Raw genomic sequence first — 21788 nt, 5'->3', positions numbered from 1 at the left:
AATTTAAATGATCATTTGTTATTCCTCTCATCTTAAGATTTTTGGTTGATGCTTTCACCAACCTCTACGGGCTCCATCATCAACTTCCATGACCCAAGCACTAATTCTAGTCACTATCAACAACTACCTCTATTAGGATATTGAGAAAAAATTTAAATTTTGTTTGGTCCAGTTAATATAATTATAAATTAGTTAGAGCGGCAATCAATTCTTTTCTCAATTATGTAGTTTAGTTTTGAAAAATTAAAAATTAAAAATATTTGATCATGGTATAAAATGCTATAAACTTCTTGAAATAAGAAGGACTAGTTGGTGGAATAAATATAATAAATTTTTAAAGAATATCATTTCGTCTTAAAATTAATTCGCTCATTATTTTTTAATATAAATAATGAAATAAATTATTTTATATTGAGATAAAGTAATCACATAAACCATGCCTGTCTATCTCTTTGAAAGAGTATTAAAAAATTTGCATATAATTGGATGTTACAGAGTTTGTTCTTTTTAAAAATTCCTCTACCATACTGGTCAGCAGAATCAGTCTCATGGGAGACAGATCAAAGTTTCCTCTTTAGTTATCTCTCTCTGCAAAATTTAAATTTAAATTGGGCCACTATGGATGTGACAACCCATAATTAATATTTTACGGGATAACGCGACAATATTTCGGGCTTAGCGATGTGGAGCACTATAACACGCGCAGACGCCATCGATGGCTTTCATGATATTATTTCCAACTTCCTAGGGTAATCTTGTAACATTGTTTTCCCGCCTTTTGGTCTTCTTGCACGACTATTTCGATTGCAATAAAAGAAAGAAAAAAATTATTTATTAACATTTTAGCTGCAATTCTGCAAATACAGTGCACCTTTTCCAGTGCCGCCCATTCTCTCCGGTCTCATCCCGGCTCCGTTGCTCCGACTTTCTTCCGTTCATTGAAGAAACTGATTCAGTATGTGGTGATTTTGAGCATTTTCTTATTTCCTTTAGTCCGATTCCGTCTTTCTACTGATTAATTTTTCTCCGGCGGAAATACAAGAGTGTAGATGCTTTACTGAGTTACCTATATTTTGGTTTTGTTGGACTGTTTTTGATTGTGTAATGCTGTTTATCCGAGCTTAGGTTTGGACTAAAAATGGTGGCCGACGAAGGAGTGAAGGACAGGGCAGTTGCGGACTCTCCTGTATCCGTTCTCGAAGATGAGGTATTGCTCAATCGTTCGCGTATTTACTTATTTATTTTTGTAATGTTTATTTGTGTTCTCTTGCTCTTTACCGTTGTCCCTACTGAATTTTTTTAAGGTTGCAGTTGTTGTGATTGGAAGTATACTTTGTAGTTTGTAGGTGTTGTTGGTTACTGTATAATGTATTGACTTTGAATTCTCAAATCCTTATCCTTGAAAATAAGTCGCTAGCTTAGGCGGAGGTTTCTTGATAAAGTAATAACTTGGTTTGAAGACATTTTGCGTACCCTAGGGCAGAGAAGTGAGGAAGGGGAGGAGTGGAAGATTAGTGAAGCAGGACATTTATGAACTCCAAAGTTAGATCAATTTGTTTGAAGTGATTGTCACTCTACTAGTCATCAGTATAAAATGCTGTAATGTTTTCTTCCTAATCTTTCGTGAGTTTCCAAGGCATGTAGCTGCTTATTTTTCTTGTCTTCGGTTAATGTTTTTGATTCACATGCTGAGTTCTGGTATCATTTACCAGTAGCTGCTTATTTTTCTTGCTTATAGTTATGGTTTTGAGTCACATCTGAGTTCTGGTATCATTTACCAATAGCTGCTTATTTTTCTTGCTTTCTGTATATGTTTTTGATTAACATGCTGAGTTTTGGTATCACTTACCAGTTATTTCTGTGTGGAGGTTTACTGAATCAAGGAACACTGCCCTGATGGGGATTTAAGTTTCTTCGGTATCTCCTCACCTGTATTGCAATTGTAGCCTATTGTTTATTTCTGAATTTAGATGGAGGCATATTACCCCATCTAACTGAAGAAAATGTTCTGGAGGTTGATTATAGGTCCATATTAATCATAAAGCATAGAGTTGCTGTAAGGAGAATTAGTTGTAGTAGTTTGGTCAGACTCTTGTCCTGCTTTTTTCTTTTCTGATTTTAGGTTTGAGGGAGATTTCATTCTGATACTTTTTTTCTTGTTTTCTTTTCCGTGCAAGAGTCTAGCTCCTTGGGTTCTAAAAAAGCATTTTAATGTTATTTTTCTTCTGAATCTATTGTCTGTTCCTGTCTTGAAGGATACCTGCAAAGAGGACTTGACTGTCAAATTGGAGGAAGAAGTAAGTTTGTACTCAGAAAATGGGGATGCCACTCATATACCTGAAAACATGGCAAAGGAGGAAGAAATATTGATAAAAACACGGGCAAAGGAGGAAGAGGAACAGCTAAATAATCTCAAGGAAGTCCCCATCTTGAATGACACTCAGTTTACCAAGCTGGATGAGCTTCTTACCCAGACACAGCTTTACTCTGAGTTTCTACTGGAGAAGATGGATAACATCACAACAACGGTATATTCCTGACATTTTGAAAAATTTAAATTTAATGTGGAAACGTTGAAAATATTTTGCTTATCAAGTTCATTTTTTCACTTTGTATGAGCAGAAAGTGATGGAAGATGAAGAGAAAAGCGTTAAAGAAAACAAGAAAGGTCGTGGCTCAAAACGGAAGGCAACAAGCTACAACAATGTACACCTTTTCTTCTTGTCTTATTTTACCTATATCATGAAATTATCATCAAACAAAGAACTCTAGTTGAGAGTTTGTTGGATAGTTTTATCCTGCCATTAGACTGGTTGAATTTTCTTTTGGATTGTATTTTAAATTTCTTTCATTTTTGTCTCATGGAAATTACTAAAATGTATATGGTTTTGCTTTACTGTGGCCCTTAATACTCGTGTCTAAAAATATAACTGTACTTCTTTTGGAGGCTATTTCCTTTTCTTAATTGTGGAAGGCTAGTTTTGTTGTCACCTTCATTTCATTGAAACAGTTTTAATAAATTGCGTAGAACAAAGCCAAAAGAGCTGTTGCTGCCATGCTTACTAGATCTAAAGAGGATGTTCCTATTGAAGATGCAACCCTTACGGAGGAAGAGAGATTTGAGAAAGAGCAGGCGGAACTAGTGCCCTTGCTGACTGGTGGGAAGTTGAAATCTTATCAACTGAAAGGTGTCAAGTGGTTGATTTCGTTATGGCAAAATGGATTGAATGGTATTCTAGCAGATCAAATGGGACTTGGAAAGACAATTCAAACAATAGCTTTTCTTGCTCATTTGAAGGGGAATGGGTTGAATGGTCCATATTTGGTCATTGCTCCCCTGTCTACACTTTCAAATTGGTTGAATGAAATGGAAAGGTACATCAGCATCTCCATTCCTGTGTCATTATCTTGATATGTTCTGTTTGTGTATTGGTAAAGCTGCTTCCTTTTTGGGCTGAAACTTGTGTTATTTGTGTCCAACTATGAGGCATGATATTTTTTTTTTCTATTTCAATTGAAAGGTTTGTGCCCTCAATCAAGGCAATCATCTATCATGGTGACAAGAAACAGAGAGATGAGATAAGGATGAAGCACATGCCTAGGACCATAGGTCCCAACTTTCCCATTGTAATTACGTCTTATGAAATTGCAATGAGTGACTCAAGGAAATTCCTGAGGCACTACAGTTGGAAATATCTTGTGGTGGATGAGGTACCCACAACTAACAGTTTGCCTTTTAAACTTAGTATTATTATTTTGTATCATTTTCTATCTACAGTCATTCCGTTTAAAAGCAGCTCATTTTGTACGCTTTTCTGATATTTTGTTACTTCTTTCTTAGGGACATAGGCTAAAAAACTCGAAATGCAAACTGCTCAAAGAGTTGAAGCTGTTGCCGATTGAAAACAAGCTTCTATTAACTGGAACCCCTCTGCAGAATAACTTAGCTGAGCTGTGGTCCTTGTTAAACTTCATTTTACCTGATATATTCTCATCCCACGATGAATTCGAGTCATGGTAATCAGCTTATTAATTTGACCATTTTGGTCAAAATGCTTTCATGTGACTTTTAAACATGTTTTAATAACTGTAATATAATTGTGATTTGTATTTATCTGCTGATGTTATATGTTAATATGTTTTTCAAAAGTAGCTGCCACTTCTTTCTTCACCTTCAATTGATTTGTTTGTCTATTTGGGGCTTTTGAGTTAAAACTGTCACATCAGTGATGGTTAGGCTATGTATCAGTCCTTCAACAGATATGATGTCTAATTACTTTGATTGCTTAAAGTGTCCCAATTCTCTTAATTGACTTTCTATTGTTGTCTGGTCTTAAAACTCCTAATACGTGCTATTATTGTATTGTCACTTGTATTGGAGTAATTACACTGATTCTTTTCAGAGTTCATAGGAATGAATAATGATGATCTACTTAGTCTATCAGTATGAAGTTGCATGTAGCTGGAGAATCAAATGTAGGATCTGCCACAGTTCTGATCATCCCCTAACTCTGTTCATATATAAGCTTTACTGAATGGAAATCATGAAGAATCTTGGTGTAATATATTAGGTGGTCTGTTTATTTATCAGGTTTGATCTGTCGGGGAAGTTCAGCACTGAATCTGAAAAAGAAGAGATGGAAGAAAGAAGGAGAGCACAAGTATGATTATTTTCCAGTATTATAACCATTTCTTTTTCAACTTAAAACAATCACCACTTGATTGATAATGTGGTAATTGCAGGTGGTGGCAAAACTCCATGCAATATTACGCCCTTTTCTTCTACGGAGGCTGAAAGTGGATGTTGAGCAAATGCTTCCTCGTAAGAAGGAGATAATTTTGTATGCCACCCTGACTGATTACCAGAAAAAGTTCCAGGAACACCTAATTAATAGGACGCTGGAGGGCTATTTGATTGAGAATGTGTCCACTGGTAATTAGTGTAATCTTAAATATATCTGATTTTGATGAGGTGTATTGGTTAATTACTTCTAGGTTTTCAGTTTGATCAAGAATGTGTTCTCTCTCTTGATTTTTGGTTTTATAAAGAATGTGTTGGAGGGCTATTTGATTGAGAATGTGTCCACTGGTATTAGTGTAATCTTAAATATATCTGATTTTGATGAGGTGTATTGGTCAATTACTTCGAGGTTTCAGTTTGATCAAGAGTGTGTACTCTCTAGATTTTTGGTTTTATAAAGAATGTGTTCACTGTATCATGGTAAAATTTTAACTTATATCTTAGTTTGAGAGAATTGTCTTGGTTAAACTTTGCTTTATTGTCTCTTGTAATAAAACAATGACTTTCTTTTACCACACTTACGGCATCTCCAGGTATTTGGAGTGTCTTTTATGTTAGTTTTATCCTGTGAAGTGAATTTGTTTTTATGTACCATTATATGGTTTTAGTTATGCCTGGACCCTGTTGAGTTCACAGTCCTAATGCCTTGTCTGGTTTATTTTGCAGGGAATGGATTTAAAGGAAGGCTTAATAACTTGATGGTTCAACTTCGCAAGAATTGCAACCATCCTGACCTCTTGGAGTCTATCTTCAACAGTTCTAGTATGTGATGGATGATTTGTGGAACTGATAGTGTGTGCTTGTGTTGGTAGTAACCTGTAATATCATTCTTTAATTGGCAGATTTTTATCCACCTGTGGAACAAATAGTTGAGCAATGTGGCAAGTTTCGCTTGCTGGACCGGCTGTTATCAAAGCTTTTTGCTCGCAAACACAAGGTTTTCTAAGCTGTCTGGTGCTTCAAGATTTTCTGTCTTCCCACTTTGCTTGAACAATTCTAAACTCATTTCATTAACTGCCAACAGGTTTTGATATTCTCTCAGTGGACTAGAGTACTAGACCTAATGGACTATTATTTTAGTGAAAGGGGATTCGATGTTTGTAGAATTGATGGCAGTGTGAAATTGGATGAAAGAAAAAGACAGGTAATTGGTCCTAACTTTTGATGCTGATTCAGAATGTTTTTGTTCTGATTCTTCGAAGGTTTGAACCAGTGATGATGTAAACAATTGGTACTTCACACATTGAAGTCTGTAATTCCTAAGATTGTTTTGATTGTTTTGTCATTCCAGCTTGTCTAATTGTCTTGCTCACAGAAGTTGTGGGCAGTTATGGCTGTGGGATAGTCTGCATGAGTTTTTACCAACATCTGGCTACTACAATTGCTGTATGGATAACCTCTTGTGTTCATAACTCTAATTGATTATGGGTGGAACTTTACTGTTCCTGATGTGTGTGGATTGTCTGGTTGAAACGTGATGGTGTACCAATCAACTTGAGTACTTTTCTCATGATTGGCTAGAGAAAGTGCTTAGGATTAATGATTTCTATTCATAAAGTATTTGCTTTTGGACTCTAAGTTGTTTCACTCCATTTTTCTGGAAAAAAGAAGTGATGAACTCTCCTGCTGAAGTCTGTTCTTCCTTTCCAATTTATCTCATGTGCTGTCCCCTATCATTTTTCATTTCAGAGCAAAGTTTCCATCTCCTTGCTTATATTGATATCAAGTAGTGCTATGTTGCTTTATTTTACTTTAATGTAACAAATTTCTTAATGACTATTCTCAATGTTGCATTTTAATGTTCCACTCACTTGAACTCCCTCTAAAGTATTTTGGCTCTTATTGTAGTTCATGTGCTGTTGGAATGGTCAAATAATCTTGTTCATTATCTGTAAAATTCTTAATGAAGTTGATCCGTTTGTATTTTCCTTATTCGAGCAACAGATCAAGGAGTTCAATGATGTTAGCAGCAAGTACAGGATATTTCTTCTGAGCACAAGAGCTGGTGGCCTTGGTATCAATCTCACTGCTGCTGATACCTGTATTTTGTATGACAGTGACTGGGTATGTTCTTAAAGACCCCCTTGTGCTTTCATTTGCTTATTGCCTTTTTCCAATGATCTTTTTTGCATGGTTCACCCATTAGATAGTTCTATAATTGACTTTAGCATAAAGAATTCCATGATATCAAAGATAAAAATAAGGATTTTTTTTCCTCTGACAAGTAGACTCTCGAGTCCATCTTGAAGAGAACTGCATAGTTTCGAGCCTACAGAATCAGTAATTTTGTATGCTATAGTTCCTCTCTTTTCTTATAGAGTAGTTTCATTTATCAGATATCATCTTGTTTGGTAGTGTTTTCAACATCTGTATAAGTTATACATAATAAACCATGTCACTAACAATACGGTGTACTATTTCTATTCTAGTACAGTCTATTCAATAAATACAACAGTCCCTATTCAGTATACTATTCTTATTCTAATGTACCCTATATTCAATTATACAACAAACCAAACAGTCGGTTAAAAATGTCAGCATAATTAATCCCCACATTACCGATACTCCCTATTCATTACTAATATTGTACGCCCTACCAAACAACCCCTTACCTCATCAAACTATTGCCTTGCATTTGCCTTTTCTTTTATGTTATTTTTGTGCTGTTCTATTTTTCCTTGTTTGTAGCACTTATGGAATTGATGGCCAATTTAGATTAATAAGTTAGTTTACATTTTCCTTTTCAGAATCCTCAAATGGATCTACAGGCAATGGATCGGTGTCACAGAATTGGTCAAACCAAACCTGTTCATGTTTACAGACTTTCAACAGCTCTGTCTGTGGAGGTATGATTCAGGGCCTATATCTGGAAGTGTGTTTGCAGCTCTTTATTGCTTATTCTAATAAATAAAATTTGTGTGTTTCAGGGTCGAATCCTCAAAAGAGCTTTTAGCAAGTTGAAGCTTGAGCATGTGGTTATTGGAAAAGGACAATTTAAGCAGGAAAGTAGCAAGCCTTCCATGGATGTTACAGAGGTTTCTGCTTGTTTCCCTCTAGGAAGTTCTATTTTTTTCATCCCATTTTGCAAATTCTGTTTTCCCTGTATAGTATAATTAGTGAGTTGCTATCTTTCAAACATTGTGTAGCAACTATTGGAGACTGATAGTTTTTGGTTGTTTACTTTCTCATTACTAGTTCAAATATGTTCCTGCTTTACCTTGTTTGTTGTTGAACCCATTTCTTTTCTGTTTTATGCGGTAACAATGCAACAGAGTAGATTATTTGTGGCACTTGGTAGATGAAAATAATAGGTGAGTTTTGCTAATTAATCTTCAAATGTTGCAGGAGGAAGATTTGTTGTCTCTCTTGAGAGATCAAGACAGTGAGGAGGACAAGTTGGTGCAGACAGATATCAGTGACGAAGATCTGCAGAGGATTTTAGACCGTAGTGATCTACTTATCCGCCCTCCTTCAGGTGAAGATGGAAACACAGAATCATGTGTTAATGTCCTTCCTCTCAAAGGACCTGGTTGGGAAGTAGTTATTCCAACTGCAACTGGAGGAATGCTTTCTACTCTCAACAGCTGATGACAATTACATATTTTAGAACTTATTTAGTAATAGCTAATTATTGAGTTATGTTGTGGGTTAACCCCAGCAAAATTTTGTAAATTTGGGCTGCTGCTGAAGTGGGTGAACTTGTTTAAGTATTAAATGATGTTTTTGGTAACAGCAGCAATTTTGTGAAGCTGTGCTAATGAAGTGGGGTAAAAATGGGGGAGGAAGGGCTCTTTTTTTGGACAAAGTTTTGAGATATTGACTAGCATTTATTGTAACGTTACACTGATTAACTTATTTTGGAACTCACTGAATTTGAGCCTTGCATAGAATTGATGTCAGAGTGTATTTTATAAGCTTTGAATATTCTCTAATTTTGATTATCTAGTAAAATATTTTCCTTCTCGTATGATTTCTCAGTTTAGCTTATCAAGAGAAAAATATTTTCTTCTTTTTTTTTTTATAGTAAATGTTATCCACTCATTTACGAAGTCTATTGAAGGCAGTACGATTTAAGTTGGACATGGGGCAGAAAAAGAATTCCGTTACCGGGAATCGAACCCGGGTCTCCTGGGTGAAAGCCAGATATCCTAACCGCTGGACGATAACGGATGTATGTGTCTATAGTTTCAAAGAAAAATAAAAATCTAAGAGACTGTCACCAGGGCCTGACTTTTTGGACCCCTCAAAATCTGTGCGGAAATGACCGCATTTTAAGTTGTACTTCATTTGAAATAAATTTAAAAAGAATCATACATGGAAATTGAATGAATTTTTACACATTTAGTGTACTTTAACCTTTTATTACTTATAATTGTATGTTATCAAACATGTATTTACCTTTTAATTAATCTAATTGTATGAATATTATTCCCTGCATAAAACTTAGTTCTAGTTAAAATGCTTCAAACTTGCTTTTTTAAAGGAAGCAGGGAAGAGATGACACAACTGAATGTAGTAGACAAAAGACAATGGGCCTGACAGATCTGGCAAGGAAAAATTCCTTGGTTTCATGAACTTACAAATGACCCATACCAATCTTAGATTATTTACATGCTCCTCTATAACATAATATTGTACTTGTTCTCATCCAAAAAGAAATATATGCAAGTTGTTGAGAAGAGAGGGGAAAAAATATATCAGAGGCAGCCTCCTTGTTCCAATCTGTATAGGTATGAGTTGAGCTCAGTTTCTAACTTGAGCTCATTTGACAAAATCTTGTTTGTTCAATATTGTTGTACTAAAATCAGATAAATGTACCAAAAAATCACAAAGATAAGAGGAGAAAGATTGGAGATATTTTCTTGTAAGAGCCTCTATCCATGCATTATTAACCCTCATTTCTACGTCTGTATGTCCAGTTTACTCGTCGAGCAGTATCTTTTCCTTGGTTTCTTGTTTAAATGGTTGAGTAATCAAACTTGTGGTACTGCAAATTTTCCAACTCTCGGAGATAAAATAGATTGCTCTTCCTGTATGTTCAGTACTTTTGGTACAGCCATGCCCCCGGAGATTACAATTTCTACATAGTTTGAAATTTAAACGTCGTTAAAAAGAGATGAAGGTAAAAACTGCAAAGTTAGTTTGTCAAAAAGCTCGAATTTAGACTCTTACCTATACCCTCTCGAACAGAGAGATTGGGCCTCATAACGTCTTTAGAATTCACAAGAAAGATATCTCCAAGATAGAGGTGATTAGTTGGCACATAAACACAGCAGAGTTCCTCTGCACCTGAATGCTTGTGAAGTATGACTGTTGAAGTGATAAAACCAAATGCATATTCACCAAGACGCGGATGCCTTATTATGGCCACTTCTTTGAAGGCATGTGAAGTTTTATCTGGAAACAATTGCTACATTCTGTTTAGTATTTGGAATGTTCAAACATAATTTCAAATTTTGGTAGAATACCTGGTGAAATTGCTGAGCTAATTTGCTTGGAGGCAGAGTAGATGTAGCTCATGAGGGGCATTTTTTTTATGAACCACTCTCCTAAACTAAGAAGAGATGCACCTAACCATGAGGACATGAACACCCCAACGAAGAAGATGAAAGTCATGGAGGTAACAAATCCAAGGCCTGTGAATTAATATGAACACTAACCATAAATGTAATGTGCATTTAACAACAGCAATAAATCTTTTCATGCTCAAAAGAAAGACCAGATACTGAAAGTACTTCATGTAGACATTTCTCAGAAGAGCATCCACATACTCAAATTAAATATGGTAATATAGAATACAGGCACTCAAATTGGAGAGACGTATCGGTATGCATACATAAAATGAGAGGCGCGCGCACACAGTCATTCAACACTTAAAACCATCTTAATCTTAATCTTCATCAGTTTTTGTACAGTTAAATAGATGAATACATAAAGATCGTAGGTACTAACCAAATACATTGATTCCAAGGTGGTTATAGATCGGGGAAAAGAAGGCATCCACAAAATGAATGAACCACCAGGTGATGTAAAAAGTTATGGCTATGGGAAATAAGATGACACTGCAAAACAATTATAGAACATTCATGCAAATAAACCATTCAGCAAAGAGAAAAGCACTGCATAACAACAGGAGGAACAGATTTCTGAACAATACAAAACTAACCATCCGCTGATGAACTTTTTCCAAGTCCAGCTACGAATAACTTTGCTAAATGCCTGCATAGACAGATAAAAATTCATCACAATTCAAGCTCTATGTTACCTGGACTGATTTCCGGATAGAAATTCAGTATATAAGTAATCACTGTGATTTTGCGCAATTTTTTATGGAGAATTTTCATGAAATAATAAGCGCACATTTGATACAAGTACGTCAAGGCAAATACAGGATTCATGTTATATATAGTCTAATAAGCTTCAGATTAACCCATAGAAAATATAATGAGAAATGTAACGGATCAGATTGATGATAACAAAATGGCGTATGAATGATAGAGAGAAACCTCTTTGCCAGAAGAGTGATGAGACCTAGAAGAAGATGGAATCTTAGGGGAATGAGAAGGAGAAGAAGATTTGGAGTGACTAGCATTAATATTCTCAACGCCTCCCATTGGTATGAGAAGCTCTAATTCCCTATCTGCTCTTGGCGTCGCCATTATAGATCTCCCTCCTTCTTCTTCCCCAAAAATGAATATGCTCAACAGACTCCTCGGCAGTTGATTCAATGACCAATTGCTTTCTCCTGCTCAGCCTACCCCTTTTTCTCCGAACAAAGAAATACATCATTTAAAAGTTTGTGTCCTAAAATGTATAAAATTTTCTTATGTGAGTTTAATAACACATAAATTCTCTTATTTAGTAGCACGAGGCTCCATTTAACATATTTTGCGAATGTATCATGGTATCTTAATTTAATGAGCATATAATATGCATTTCACTGGTTTATGCCTCCGTCTTAGTTTTTGGAATTATTTAAGGGCAACTTTCATATACATCAAACATAAAATTTATATTTGTATGTTATAACAAAGTTTGTATAATTGTATTCCATAGCAAACATATAAATGTATAATTCGATATACATATACAATTGAAGCGAATTGTATAAAACGAGAAAGAGAAAGAGATTTGGCAAAAAATTGTATAAAACGAATTGTATAATTATAAGTGTATTGAACGATTATATACAATTTGAGTTTGTATAAAATGAGAAAGAGAGAAATTATATACAATTTGAATTTGTATAAAACGAGAAAGAGAGAAAGACAAAAGAAACTGGGCAGGAGAGTATTTTTATTGTATTATTATAAGTGTATATGACGAAAATATATGTATTTGCATGTATCTATACAATTTTCTCTTGCTTTATACAAACAGAAACACAATTTATACATTTCGTTTCTGTTTGTATAAGCGAGATAGGCGAGGGTGGCAAGCGAGATATGGGAGAGAGGAGAGGGGGAACAAAAATATATGTATTTATACAATTTTCTCTCACTTTATCCAAATAGAAGCAGATTTTATACATTTATGTTTGTATAAAAGTGAGAGGAAGCGAGCAAGAGTTTGAGGGACAGAGGCGACTGACAAACAGTTTGCTATGGACACAATTAAATCAAAGGGTGTTTATAGCAATTAATTTGATTATTAGTTTATCATTATATACAATTTTCTGATTATTTTATCTATCATATTTATTTTGCAATATTGGATTCATACGGGTCAAAATTAAATATAATTTATTCTAGATTTCTAAATACACGATACTAAAATATGATTCACATATATTTGCGATATACTAACTTTTCCGCTCATCTTTCTTCTATCTCGCTCACCTTTCTTACTATATATTTGTATTTCAAAATATTTCTGTATTTAAAGTACATATATTTTATCTAATACTCATTTGGTTCATGTTGCGTCTTTTGAAAAGTAAATTTGCTATATTTTAAAATTAAATTAAATTATATTAATTTGATATTTTAAACGCACAAAAAAAAATAGATATTCAAAGATTATCTAAATAGTAGCATAAACTGTATTTTTTGAATATTAAAAAGATAAAAAAATTACACCATAAAATATTAATCAAATTTTTTATAATTATTAAATTATATATGTTAACTTTCTTGCTTACTTGCTTACTTGCTTATCTCTCGCCTTACTCACTTGCTTCTTTCCTTATATATATTTGTATTTTATAATGTATATAATATTAAAGACAAATATATTTTCTCATGAAGTAATAATTTGACTTAAAAACTAATTCAAAATTAACTTACTTGCTTGTCTCTCGCCTTACTCACTTACTTCTTTGCTTATATATATTTGTATTTTATAATGTATATAATATTAAAGATAAATATATTTTCTCATGAAGTAATAATTTGACTTAAAAACTAATTCAAAATCATTATTTAATAAGATAATATATAATATTAAAGATAAATATATGTAAGTTGATATTTTTCATTTTGTAATTTGTTTCTCTTAATAAAATAGCATACTGTATTAAAAAAATCTTCTATCTTATTTCGTCTAACTGTGTACTGGGGTCATGCGAATCCCTCTCAGTTTAGCATTTTCTTCTTCGTTTTCCTTTTGCGTTGGACCAGTGTAACAGCTTATTCGGAGGGATCGTTTCTTCAATTGCTAATCTACCAATACCTAGGTGTAGTTCGTTGCTTCTGAATTTGCAATTGGTATTGAAGGCAAAAATTAATTGAGATCGGAGAATCAGGTTTTCGATCGTTTTGGTTAACATGATAACAAGGTCTAAACTGGTTGAGCAGCTCAGAGATTATCAGATCCGATCTCAACACAAGTGCCCTCCTCTTACTTTCTTTTCACCAAAGCTTTATCTCTCCAACTGGTACGTCTCCATATTTCTCTCTGTAAATGTATTTATCCCTGCACATAGTAATATCAAGTTTAACAAATTTAGCAGGGAGAAGTTTCTGTTTAGACTTTTATGCTTTTTTTTTTTATTTAGTTCAATTTATTTGTGTATACCTGAGCTATTTGTACAAAAAAAAACTGATTTTGTGATATTTAATTGTTCGCATTACCTGCCACCAGCAGGAATTTTGGCATGTTTGTAGTCCGATGAGTAGAAATCACTGAGCTATTTTTGTTATTTAACCGTGGTTTTTACTTACTTCATTAACAACTAAGCTACACCTTGTGTGCATTATTTTGAATTTATGAATATGTGATTTGGTAAACTACTTCAGTTATAGATATTTAAGCAGTTCAACTAGAATGTCATAGTTCAATTTATACAAACGATGAATCTAAAGCGTCTGCTGAGGCGTAAAGCCAACCAGCTTTGAATTGCAAAGGCAAAGCGTCTGCTGAGGCATAAAGCCAACCAGCTTTGAATTGCAAAGGCAGTGGACATGGACTCACTAATTCCAAAAAAATTATGATCTGCAATGATTTTGGCTAGACTGAAAGCCACCTTGGGTACAAATTGCTAAGGCATTCTACAAAATAAGAATCTGATCTATCCTGATTTTTTTGATAATTGAGATAATCCTCATACCAATGATACATAATTTGAAACACAGTGAATAATGGGTTTGTTCTTTTATCATTCTCCACTTAATTATCAAGTTATTATTTTTGGCAAGGTTCGAACCTGTGACATATGTATAACCTACACCAGCATTACACTAACAACTAGATCAAAGCCCTAGGGGGCAATTCTCTCCAGATATTTCTCCATCTGTTGAAGTTATTAAAGAGTAACTTTTTGTCTTTCTTTTATCTTGCAATTATTTTATGGTGGAGGAGGAGTCTTGGGTCTTTACTAAGTTTATTGTGGCGACATTCTCTTCTGATGTGGTCACCCAAATTCTGATCACCTTCCTTAAAACTGTGCTACCTCTGCTCTTCCAATATCTTCTTGATTACCAAGTAGCATCTGCTGCTCAGATCCGTTTTCAACCATAAAGCTTGAATGTAGTTTACTGACTTATTCTCCTTTATGGATCTCTCCACGTGATGAGTTCCACCAATACGATTTCTCCCCATAAAGAGGAAATGATTTTTGCATGATCTGGTACTCAAGCTTCTGAATTCACCAAAATTTTTGTCAGTTCAATTTTAGTGGGTTAATCACCTGAAGTTCATGGAATAAATCTATCTTATAAATTAATCCTTGTTGTTTTCTGGTCCATATAATTCTGCTTGGTATATGGTAAAGGAATGTCGGTTTTTGGCCCAATATGTGAAACCTGTTAGTTTGTTGGGCATTGTTAAATTAGGTCTTAAGCCTAACTCACACCCCAAAAGCTAGTTCTAAGGGAGGAGAATCGCCCAGGCCTTATAAGGATTCACTTATCTTATTAACCGCAAATGTGGAACTTTTGTCATTCTTTATCACCCAACCTCATGCCCATGCTTAGCATTTGGTGCGTGGGCAATTTTGATTTTGGGGGTCCCAACATTTGGTGAGATGAGTCCTGCTCTGATACCACGTTAAAGTGTGTGACCATCTCATTTAAAAGCTTAAGTGGTTAGATTGAGCATACTTTTATTATTTAATTATATTCTTAACCGGCATCAATAGGAATGGTCGCACTTGTTCTAATTTGATTATTTGAACCTGTAAATGATTGTCAGTTTCCTTTCACACAGCTTTCTTTCATCCTTTCCCATTTGGTCACATCTCTTCCATCCATCTCAGAGATATTTGAACAGGCAAAGAGATACTCTTACACTGAAGAATGCTCCACCCATCTTCTCATTGATGTAGATCATCCCCGCGAATAATATTCTCTGCTAGTTCTGGTCACTGCTCTCCTTTCTTACCTTGCCAGAATCCTTTAAGTTGAACCTACTCTGAGGGAGTTGTTCTTAACGAGTGTTAATGATTTATCCAATACCCGTCCATCTTTCATCCTAGCCTTCTCAGTATCTCAATTCTTCAGAACTTTCCCCCTCTGTCAACTTAAGCCAAGTTGAAACACCTTTTTCATTTAAAGCTTGACCCATCAAAACCCCATCTCTCTCTGTAGTGTTTTATTGCCATAGTTATTTTTGCAAATTTACTAAGCTCTGGCTCCCGAACCAATAGAAACTCATTGTATTTCTTTCTACATATATTTCAAATATCCATTACTTCTACCGAGAGAAGAAACCTCATCCTTAAATACAGACCACCTTTCCTGGATAGGTCTTCCTCTCTATTTTCTGAGATTCCTCGAAGCCCTTGTTGCCTCTGAGTACCACTTCTTTGAAGCTTCCTTTTTTCTCACATATATCCATGCTATTAGTTGACCTATGCCTGTTTGAACAGCCTCGGTTAATTGTTACTGAAATGCCGTTTAGTTGGCTTATGTCTGTTTGAACAACCTCGGTTAATCTTACCTCTTTTTGTTCTCCCAATTGAGTAGAATTGAAATATCACCTCTCCTTTTTTCGTCTGTGAATGTCAATCACTGCACCTTCATCTTCTGATTGTCTAGAACTTTAGATTTCCTATAAGTATATCACTATAGCATCGTGTTCATGTTGGTTATTTAATGTAATTAAGCTTCCATGTCAAATACTTAATATTTTCGCCTTTCCATGTTTAGTTCTTTCTTTATTTTTTTTGGAATGGGCTTGGAGGGAAGCTGTAAGGCTATAGCATCACTCATCGATAATTTTGAGTGTACATTTGGTAATTTTAGAATATCAAACTCCTAATTTTTTCTAAAAATTGTCAAATCAGGACACAAATCCCTCCTTAAATTTTGCAACGGATCATGTGTTGTATCTTGAACAGTATAATGGAATATGGTACAGAGTAATACACATATTTTCAAATAACTGATTACTGTTTATGGATAACTCATCAACATTATGCCAGAAATTGCACCCAAGGTGTTGCCTAGTGGTCAATGAAGTGAGAAGAGAACCATGAGGTCTCAAGTTCAAATCCTAGCGGAGATAAAAAGACTTGGGGGTTTCTTCCCATTTGCCTAAGCCTTTGAGGCAAAATTATCTGGTACCTATGCTGGTGGGAGATAACAGGTGCCCAATGGAATAATTAAGGCACAAGCAAGCAGGCTCGGACACCACGATTATTTTAAAAAGAAGTATGCTGGAAATTGCTTTTTTTGTTTTGCATGTGAATAATTTAGAGAACGCCACAGATGCACCAATATCTCCAGTACACATGTTACGTAGATACTCAACCAACTGCCATTCAACTTCAGACAAATTCCGATCTAAACACACAAACAAATGCAAATCAACAAAATCCAATCTATATATATACCCACGTACAAAAGGTAAACAAAACTTCATCTGGATATAATCTCTTCCCCAATAGACAACCCCCTGTTAGCTCCTTTCCTTTGTTACCTGACATTACATTCCATCTATCATAGATGATTTTTCTGTGTCATTCTCTCTTTATAGGTGATTTTCTTATACTTAGTTGCTATCTTTTTACTGGCCCTTCTCAAATTGCATCATTATTTGCTTAGTCTGACTCCCATAGGATGCCTGGAAATTCCTTGACTGATCCCCATGAAAGTGAAACACCTAAAAGTTCCCTAGATTCTTATTACTTTGACATTCTTATCTGAACCGTCCTGGTTCATCAACACTTTGATTTCATTTACTATTTTTACGCATAATCTCTGTTATAAAAGATTGACTCATTTGCCTTGTTGATCTTTGTTGGTTCTGTTTCAAGATATCACTTTTCTTCTTCATTGTTGGTCTCCTAGCATGAAAATTACTCTCCTCATCTCCTAGAATGTCCCTCTCCGAGATCATTTAGGTAGGTATCTGCTGCAATCTCGCATGTTGCGTTAATTCTCCAATATCAGATGTTTCCCCTGTCTGATTTACTTATTCTCTTTGTGCATCAAATACCATAATCCTCTTTCCCGAATGACAAGAATGGATATGTAGCATTAAAGGCTCATATCTAGCATATTAGAGCATAAGTATTGCATTTTGTAAGTTACTCTTATTCTCAGTTTGACTTGCTTTCATCTGCTCTCTCCATTTCAAATGTGGAGTACCGTTTGACTTGGTCGCTTATAAGAGAAAATACTAGATGCTTAATATCTGTCGAGGAAACATCTTGGACTGTGATATGATTAATGTATTTTTAAGGTGAAAATAGAAAAAGCAAACGTATTGAAAAGTGTTGAGTGGATCCACCAGAAACAAAGTTGTAGTATACATAATGAAAAAATTTAAAGAGAAATAGTTTGATAAATTACTATTTCAGATACAAAATTTTGCTGGAAGATTATGAGAGTATTGTATATTAATAGTGGTGGAACTTGTAAAAGGAACATTTAGTTGCTCCATCAATCACAATTTATATCGTATTTCATGTGTTCTCAAGGAGTAAGCTGTAAAAGGAGTAGATGTCCTGAATGATATTACAGGTTCATTCTGTAAAAATTAAATTTGGCGTTAGAATTGCAGAAAGTGAACACCATTGAAACGGCAATAAAAGTAGACTAATTATTTTTAGAATCACAATATCAGATGTTGATAAAATATTATAAACAACTTTTTGTTACTCCCTCCATATACTATATTACGTAGTAATGTTTGACTTGGTACAAAATTAAAATGTTTGTTTACAATTTGTGTTATATTAGATGTAGTGGAAGTAACTACTAAAAGAGTTTAAGAAGTTATTTTAGAGAGATAAAATTTAACTTGTTGAAAGTTGTATAGTATAATATTTTTAGTGTAATGGCTCAAACATTTTAGGACGTTGTGAAAGGGATGGTTGTCATAAAATTGGGACAAACTCCTTTGTTAATGGTATGTCAGGCAATTGCACTTGTAAATGGATGCAGTGCTAGTAGTAGTATATTAGCTCATCATCTGTTATGTGTAACTTGAAAATTTCTTTTCTCGTATATTTACGAGCTTGGATGCGCAAGATCTGAATCTACTCACACACTCAAACTAAATTACCCTCTGTTTTGCACCTTCAGTTATGCCTTGTCATTAGAATAATATTTACATGATGCAATCTTCATTCCACAAGTTTATAATCTAAACAGTTTTGGGAGACCTGTGCATTTGTTAATAGTGTTCCAAATTTGTAATTGTCTCAATTTTTATGTAGGGCTGATGTTGCAGTTGCTTTATTCTGCGCCTTGTTATTTGGTGTGCTTATATTATCATCATATGTGGCCCTTTATTTACGACATTACTGGAGTTCCTTTCTCATTATAAGCCTTGCCATTACCCTTCCAGTGCGTCTGAGAATGTTACGACAGGCTCATGCAAGAAAGAAAGTAAGACAGTTACCTTTGTCTATGTGAACTTCCTTCTACTTCTGGAAGCACCAAACAGTGGTTTAAGTGAAAGGAATACCTTTTGCACAAAAGTGCTCTCCAATTGTAGTAATACAGTTCTTTGATCTTCGTCACATAGGCTGACCAATCTTCTGCTGTGAAAGATGGGACACACCCTTCATATTACTCTTGATGACTCATTCATTAAGAAACAGGATTTAGACGATCAATTAGCTCCCTATGAAATGAACAACCAGAGCTCAAGGTTTCAGCTATTTTAATAATTCTTGCTTTGTTGTAAACTAAACCTGGTGGGTAAAAAGATGCTCAGTACTGGATAAATTCCAAGCATCTCTGATTGTAGTAAACTTTGAAGTGTATGTAGAGATTAACACGTAGTATCTGAATGATCAAAATCATCAGATAATAGTCTTTGAACACGGTTGAAATGACTTAGGTTCAGGAATATTATACTGAACCGTGTAGAAAAGTTGAGTCATGTAAGAGAATGACTTAAGAGTTGTACTATTGTTTTAATGAAAGCTAATTCTTAAATTTTAGAGCTGTTACTCCAGATGCATAATCAATTGAAGTGAATCACTGGTGTAATTAAATTAAGATAACATTGACATGTATGGAATACTTGACTCATGGAGTTGCCAATTTCTAATCTGCACATCCTCTAGTTTCTAGAGCCGCCTATTACGACTTGTCACACAATTCACAAAATTGACAGATCAGTTTTCCAATGTTACGTTGCCATTTGGATTTTGTAGGAATTTATTTCTTCTTGGTGTTTGGTCTAATTTTCTTGGGGCCAAAACACTGTCTTTCAAATATCAACTCAGTCTATCGAATTGTCAACCCAAGGCCTTTTCACTTGCTCATTCGACTGTTTTCAAAAAAAAGTAGTTGGGTTTCTTGTTTCTCCTTTTGTAGTTTTATGAAAATCTTCATCAACGTTATCGTTGTGGAAAACATTTCGAATATGTGCAATGCAACCTTTCACAGTTAACTTCATTTTGTTCATGAAAAAACACTTAAACTAATCACCCTTGACTCTACATTAACATTAAAAAATTATATTATGTATATAGAATTGAATATTATTTTTAGTATGTTTATCAAAAACTTCATCACTACCTGTCCCTAAAACTTTATTTAACTAGCTAGTTTTCTTGTAGTTGCATTGTAGCCCTTTAATTATATCTGAGCTAGATATGATTATTAATTAGTTGTTGATCACGGCGGCTTTGTCATTTTTTGTTATTAGAAAAGATGGAAAACATGCTCAACTACACAACAATTCTGTCGGTTCGACGGAACCAAGTAATTTGAAGTCAGTTTCTACGTACGATATACAAAAAAATGTGTATAAATAAAACTGATATAGTTCAAATTTTGGATCAGTCATTTCATTGTTTAAATTATTGCGGTTTTGACTTATCAAACTGTGTGAGTCAAGTGGTGATCCCGTGGTACTATTCAATATTATTACAAATTGGACTTATCAAATTACGTTTCAAATGGTATTCTATTGATTATTGTATGTCTTTTATTCTTTACAAAGATATGAGTAAAACTTGTAGTATTCATATTATAAATATATCACTTTATCTATTCAAGATTATTATATTTTGAACTTATTATATTTACCGTTGTTTACCTTTCATTTTTTTTTCTTCCTAATAGAGATATGAATAGATGAATTAAATATTGTTGAATGTGGTATCTAAGGCCGAAATTCTCGGTCAATCAATACTCCACTAAGTTATAAAAAAAATATATTACGTAGGGCTTCATTGCCCATAACGCCATCATTGAAGTTTCAATAATAACTAAACACTATATTGATTGATTAAACTGAACAGGAACTGATGTTTGATTTTACCAGCACCCTTAATTCTAAAGCTTATTAAATAATTATATAATAAAATGGAGTCCTCATCCTTTAGCAAATCAGTGGGTTGGAGAGTGGGACCTAAATGATGCATGTCCCATGTAACATTGCCAAATTTAAAGTGATCACTGCATTATAATCATTAAATCGAATTTTACCCCTTCTTTCTTTTCTTTTATAGTTATTTCTCGTAGAGAATCATGCATTTGAGTGGTGAGTTTAAAGCATAATTTTGAATATGATATCAGAGTATGACTCATTTTAATTCTCAATTTTGATATTGGATATTTATATTAAATGTTCTATGCATTTGATGTTTAGTACTACTGAGCTTGAGGGAATGTGAAGAATCTCACATCAATCTTGTAAGGAATTGATGATCTTTTTAATATGACTTGAATTATTCTTTATTCATAAGCTAGTTTTTGTTTAATTTAGGCTCAAATCCACTTGACATTTCCTTCCATCAAACTAGATAATTTTTTTGCCATTTTTGGGGTTTACAACTTTTATAGAGGGAAGATTTACCATGACTTATACTATTAGGAAATGATTCTACTTATTTATCTCTCTGTAAAAATTCTTTTATACTCACTATTGTCTTTACCTATTACACCACGTTAACTACTTTTATTTTCTGAGTGAATAAGTTTATATGCTAGTCTCATTCCCGCTGGAGGTGGATTTACTATATATGAATATTAATTATAGCTTCACGTGAATTCTATAGCTTTTTTATATATATGTATAAATATTTTAGTGTGAACTCATTTAATATTAGTATTATTCTCTCTGTCTCTATTTAATTGTTCAC

General features: G+C 34.1%; 2 protein-coding genes, 1 long non-coding RNA gene and 1 other non-coding gene across 4 annotated transcripts; 2 read left to right on the top strand and 2 right to left on the bottom strand.

The window, feature by feature from the left end:
* Nucleotides 1-763: 763 nt before the first annotated feature.
* Nucleotides 764-8691, top strand: LOC101255451 (ATP-dependent DNA helicase DDM1-like). Its single transcript, XM_004232348.5, has 16 exons — nucleotides 764-955; nucleotides 1126-1207; nucleotides 2256-2528; nucleotides 2623-2706; nucleotides 3029-3375; nucleotides 3522-3711; nucleotides 3842-4017; nucleotides 4592-4661; nucleotides 4744-4933; nucleotides 5468-5563; nucleotides 5644-5738; nucleotides 5826-5945; nucleotides 6746-6865; nucleotides 7549-7647; nucleotides 7729-7836; nucleotides 8147-8691. The coding sequence occupies exons 2-16, from the start codon at nucleotides 1139-1141 to the stop codon at nucleotides 8387-8389; spliced, it is 2280 nt and encodes a 759-aa protein (XP_004232396.1). The 5' UTR covers nucleotides 764-955; nucleotides 1126-1138; the 3' UTR covers nucleotides 8390-8691.
* Nucleotides 8692-8899: 208 nt separating this feature from the next.
* On the bottom strand, nucleotides 8900-8971 carry TRNAE-UUC (transfer RNA glutamic acid (anticodon UUC)). Its single transcript has one exon. It is a non-coding gene; the product is annotated as a tRNA-Glu (tRNA).
* A 523-nt stretch (nucleotides 8972-9494) lies between these two features.
* On the bottom strand, nucleotides 9495-11588 carry LOC101255752 (protein LIKE COV 3). Its single transcript, XM_004232349.5, has 6 exons — nucleotides 11308-11588; nucleotides 10968-11020; nucleotides 10754-10863; nucleotides 10270-10437; nucleotides 9974-10198; nucleotides 9495-9881 (listed from the first exon to the last, which is right to left on the bottom strand). The coding sequence occupies exons 1-6, from the start codon at nucleotides 11458-11460 to the stop codon at nucleotides 9775-9777; spliced, it is 816 nt and encodes a 271-aa protein (XP_004232397.1). The 5' UTR covers nucleotides 11461-11588; the 3' UTR covers nucleotides 9495-9774.
* A 1677-nt stretch (nucleotides 11589-13265) lies between these two features.
* LOC101256053 (uncharacterized) lies at nucleotides 13266-19629 on the top strand. Its single transcript, XR_011214917.1, has 2 exons — nucleotides 13266-13676; nucleotides 18903-19629. It is a non-coding gene; the product is annotated as an uncharacterized lncRNA (long non-coding RNA).
* The last annotated feature ends 2159 nt before the right edge of the window (nucleotides 19630-21788 follow it).

Source organism: Solanum lycopersicum, chromosome 2, assembly GCF_036512215.1.
Source record: "Solanum lycopersicum chromosome 2, SLM_r2.1".
In the NCBI taxonomy this organism is placed as follows: Eukaryota; Viridiplantae; Streptophyta; class Magnoliopsida; order Solanales; family Solanaceae; genus Solanum; species Solanum lycopersicum.
Note: the sequence above shows the minus strand (reverse complement) of the source record. Positions and strands in the feature narration are given on the sequence as shown.

What these genes read in the sequence shown, in the direction of transcription:
- LOC101255451 (XM_004232348.5), top strand. Translation starts at nt 1,139, where the DNA reads ATGGTGGCCGACGAAGGAGTGAAGGACAGGGCAGTTGCGGACTCTCCT. An exon ending in TATCCGTTCTCGAAGATGAG is followed by an intron (nt 1,208 to 2,255) that starts GTATTGCTCAAT and finishes CCTGTCTTGAAG; the next exon opens with GATACCTGCAAAGAGGACTT. An exon ending in AGGCAACAAGCTACAACAAT is followed by an intron (nt 2,707 to 3,028) that starts GTACACCTTTTC and finishes TAAATTGCGTAG; the next exon opens with AACAAAGCCAAAAGAGCTGT.
- LOC101255752 (XM_004232349.5), bottom strand. Translation starts at nt 11,460, where the DNA reads ATGGCGACGCCAAGAGCAGATAGGGAATTAGAGCTTCTCATACCAATG. An exon ending in TAGCTCAGCAATTTCACCAG is followed by an intron (nt 10,199 to 10,269) that starts GTATTCTACCAA and finishes AATTGTTTCCAG; the next exon opens with ATAAAACTTCACATGCCTTC. An exon ending in CTCTGTTCGAGAGGGTATAG is followed by an intron (nt 9,882 to 9,973) that starts GTAAGAGTCTAA and finishes CAAACTATGTAG; the next exon opens with AAATTGTAATCTCCGGGGGC.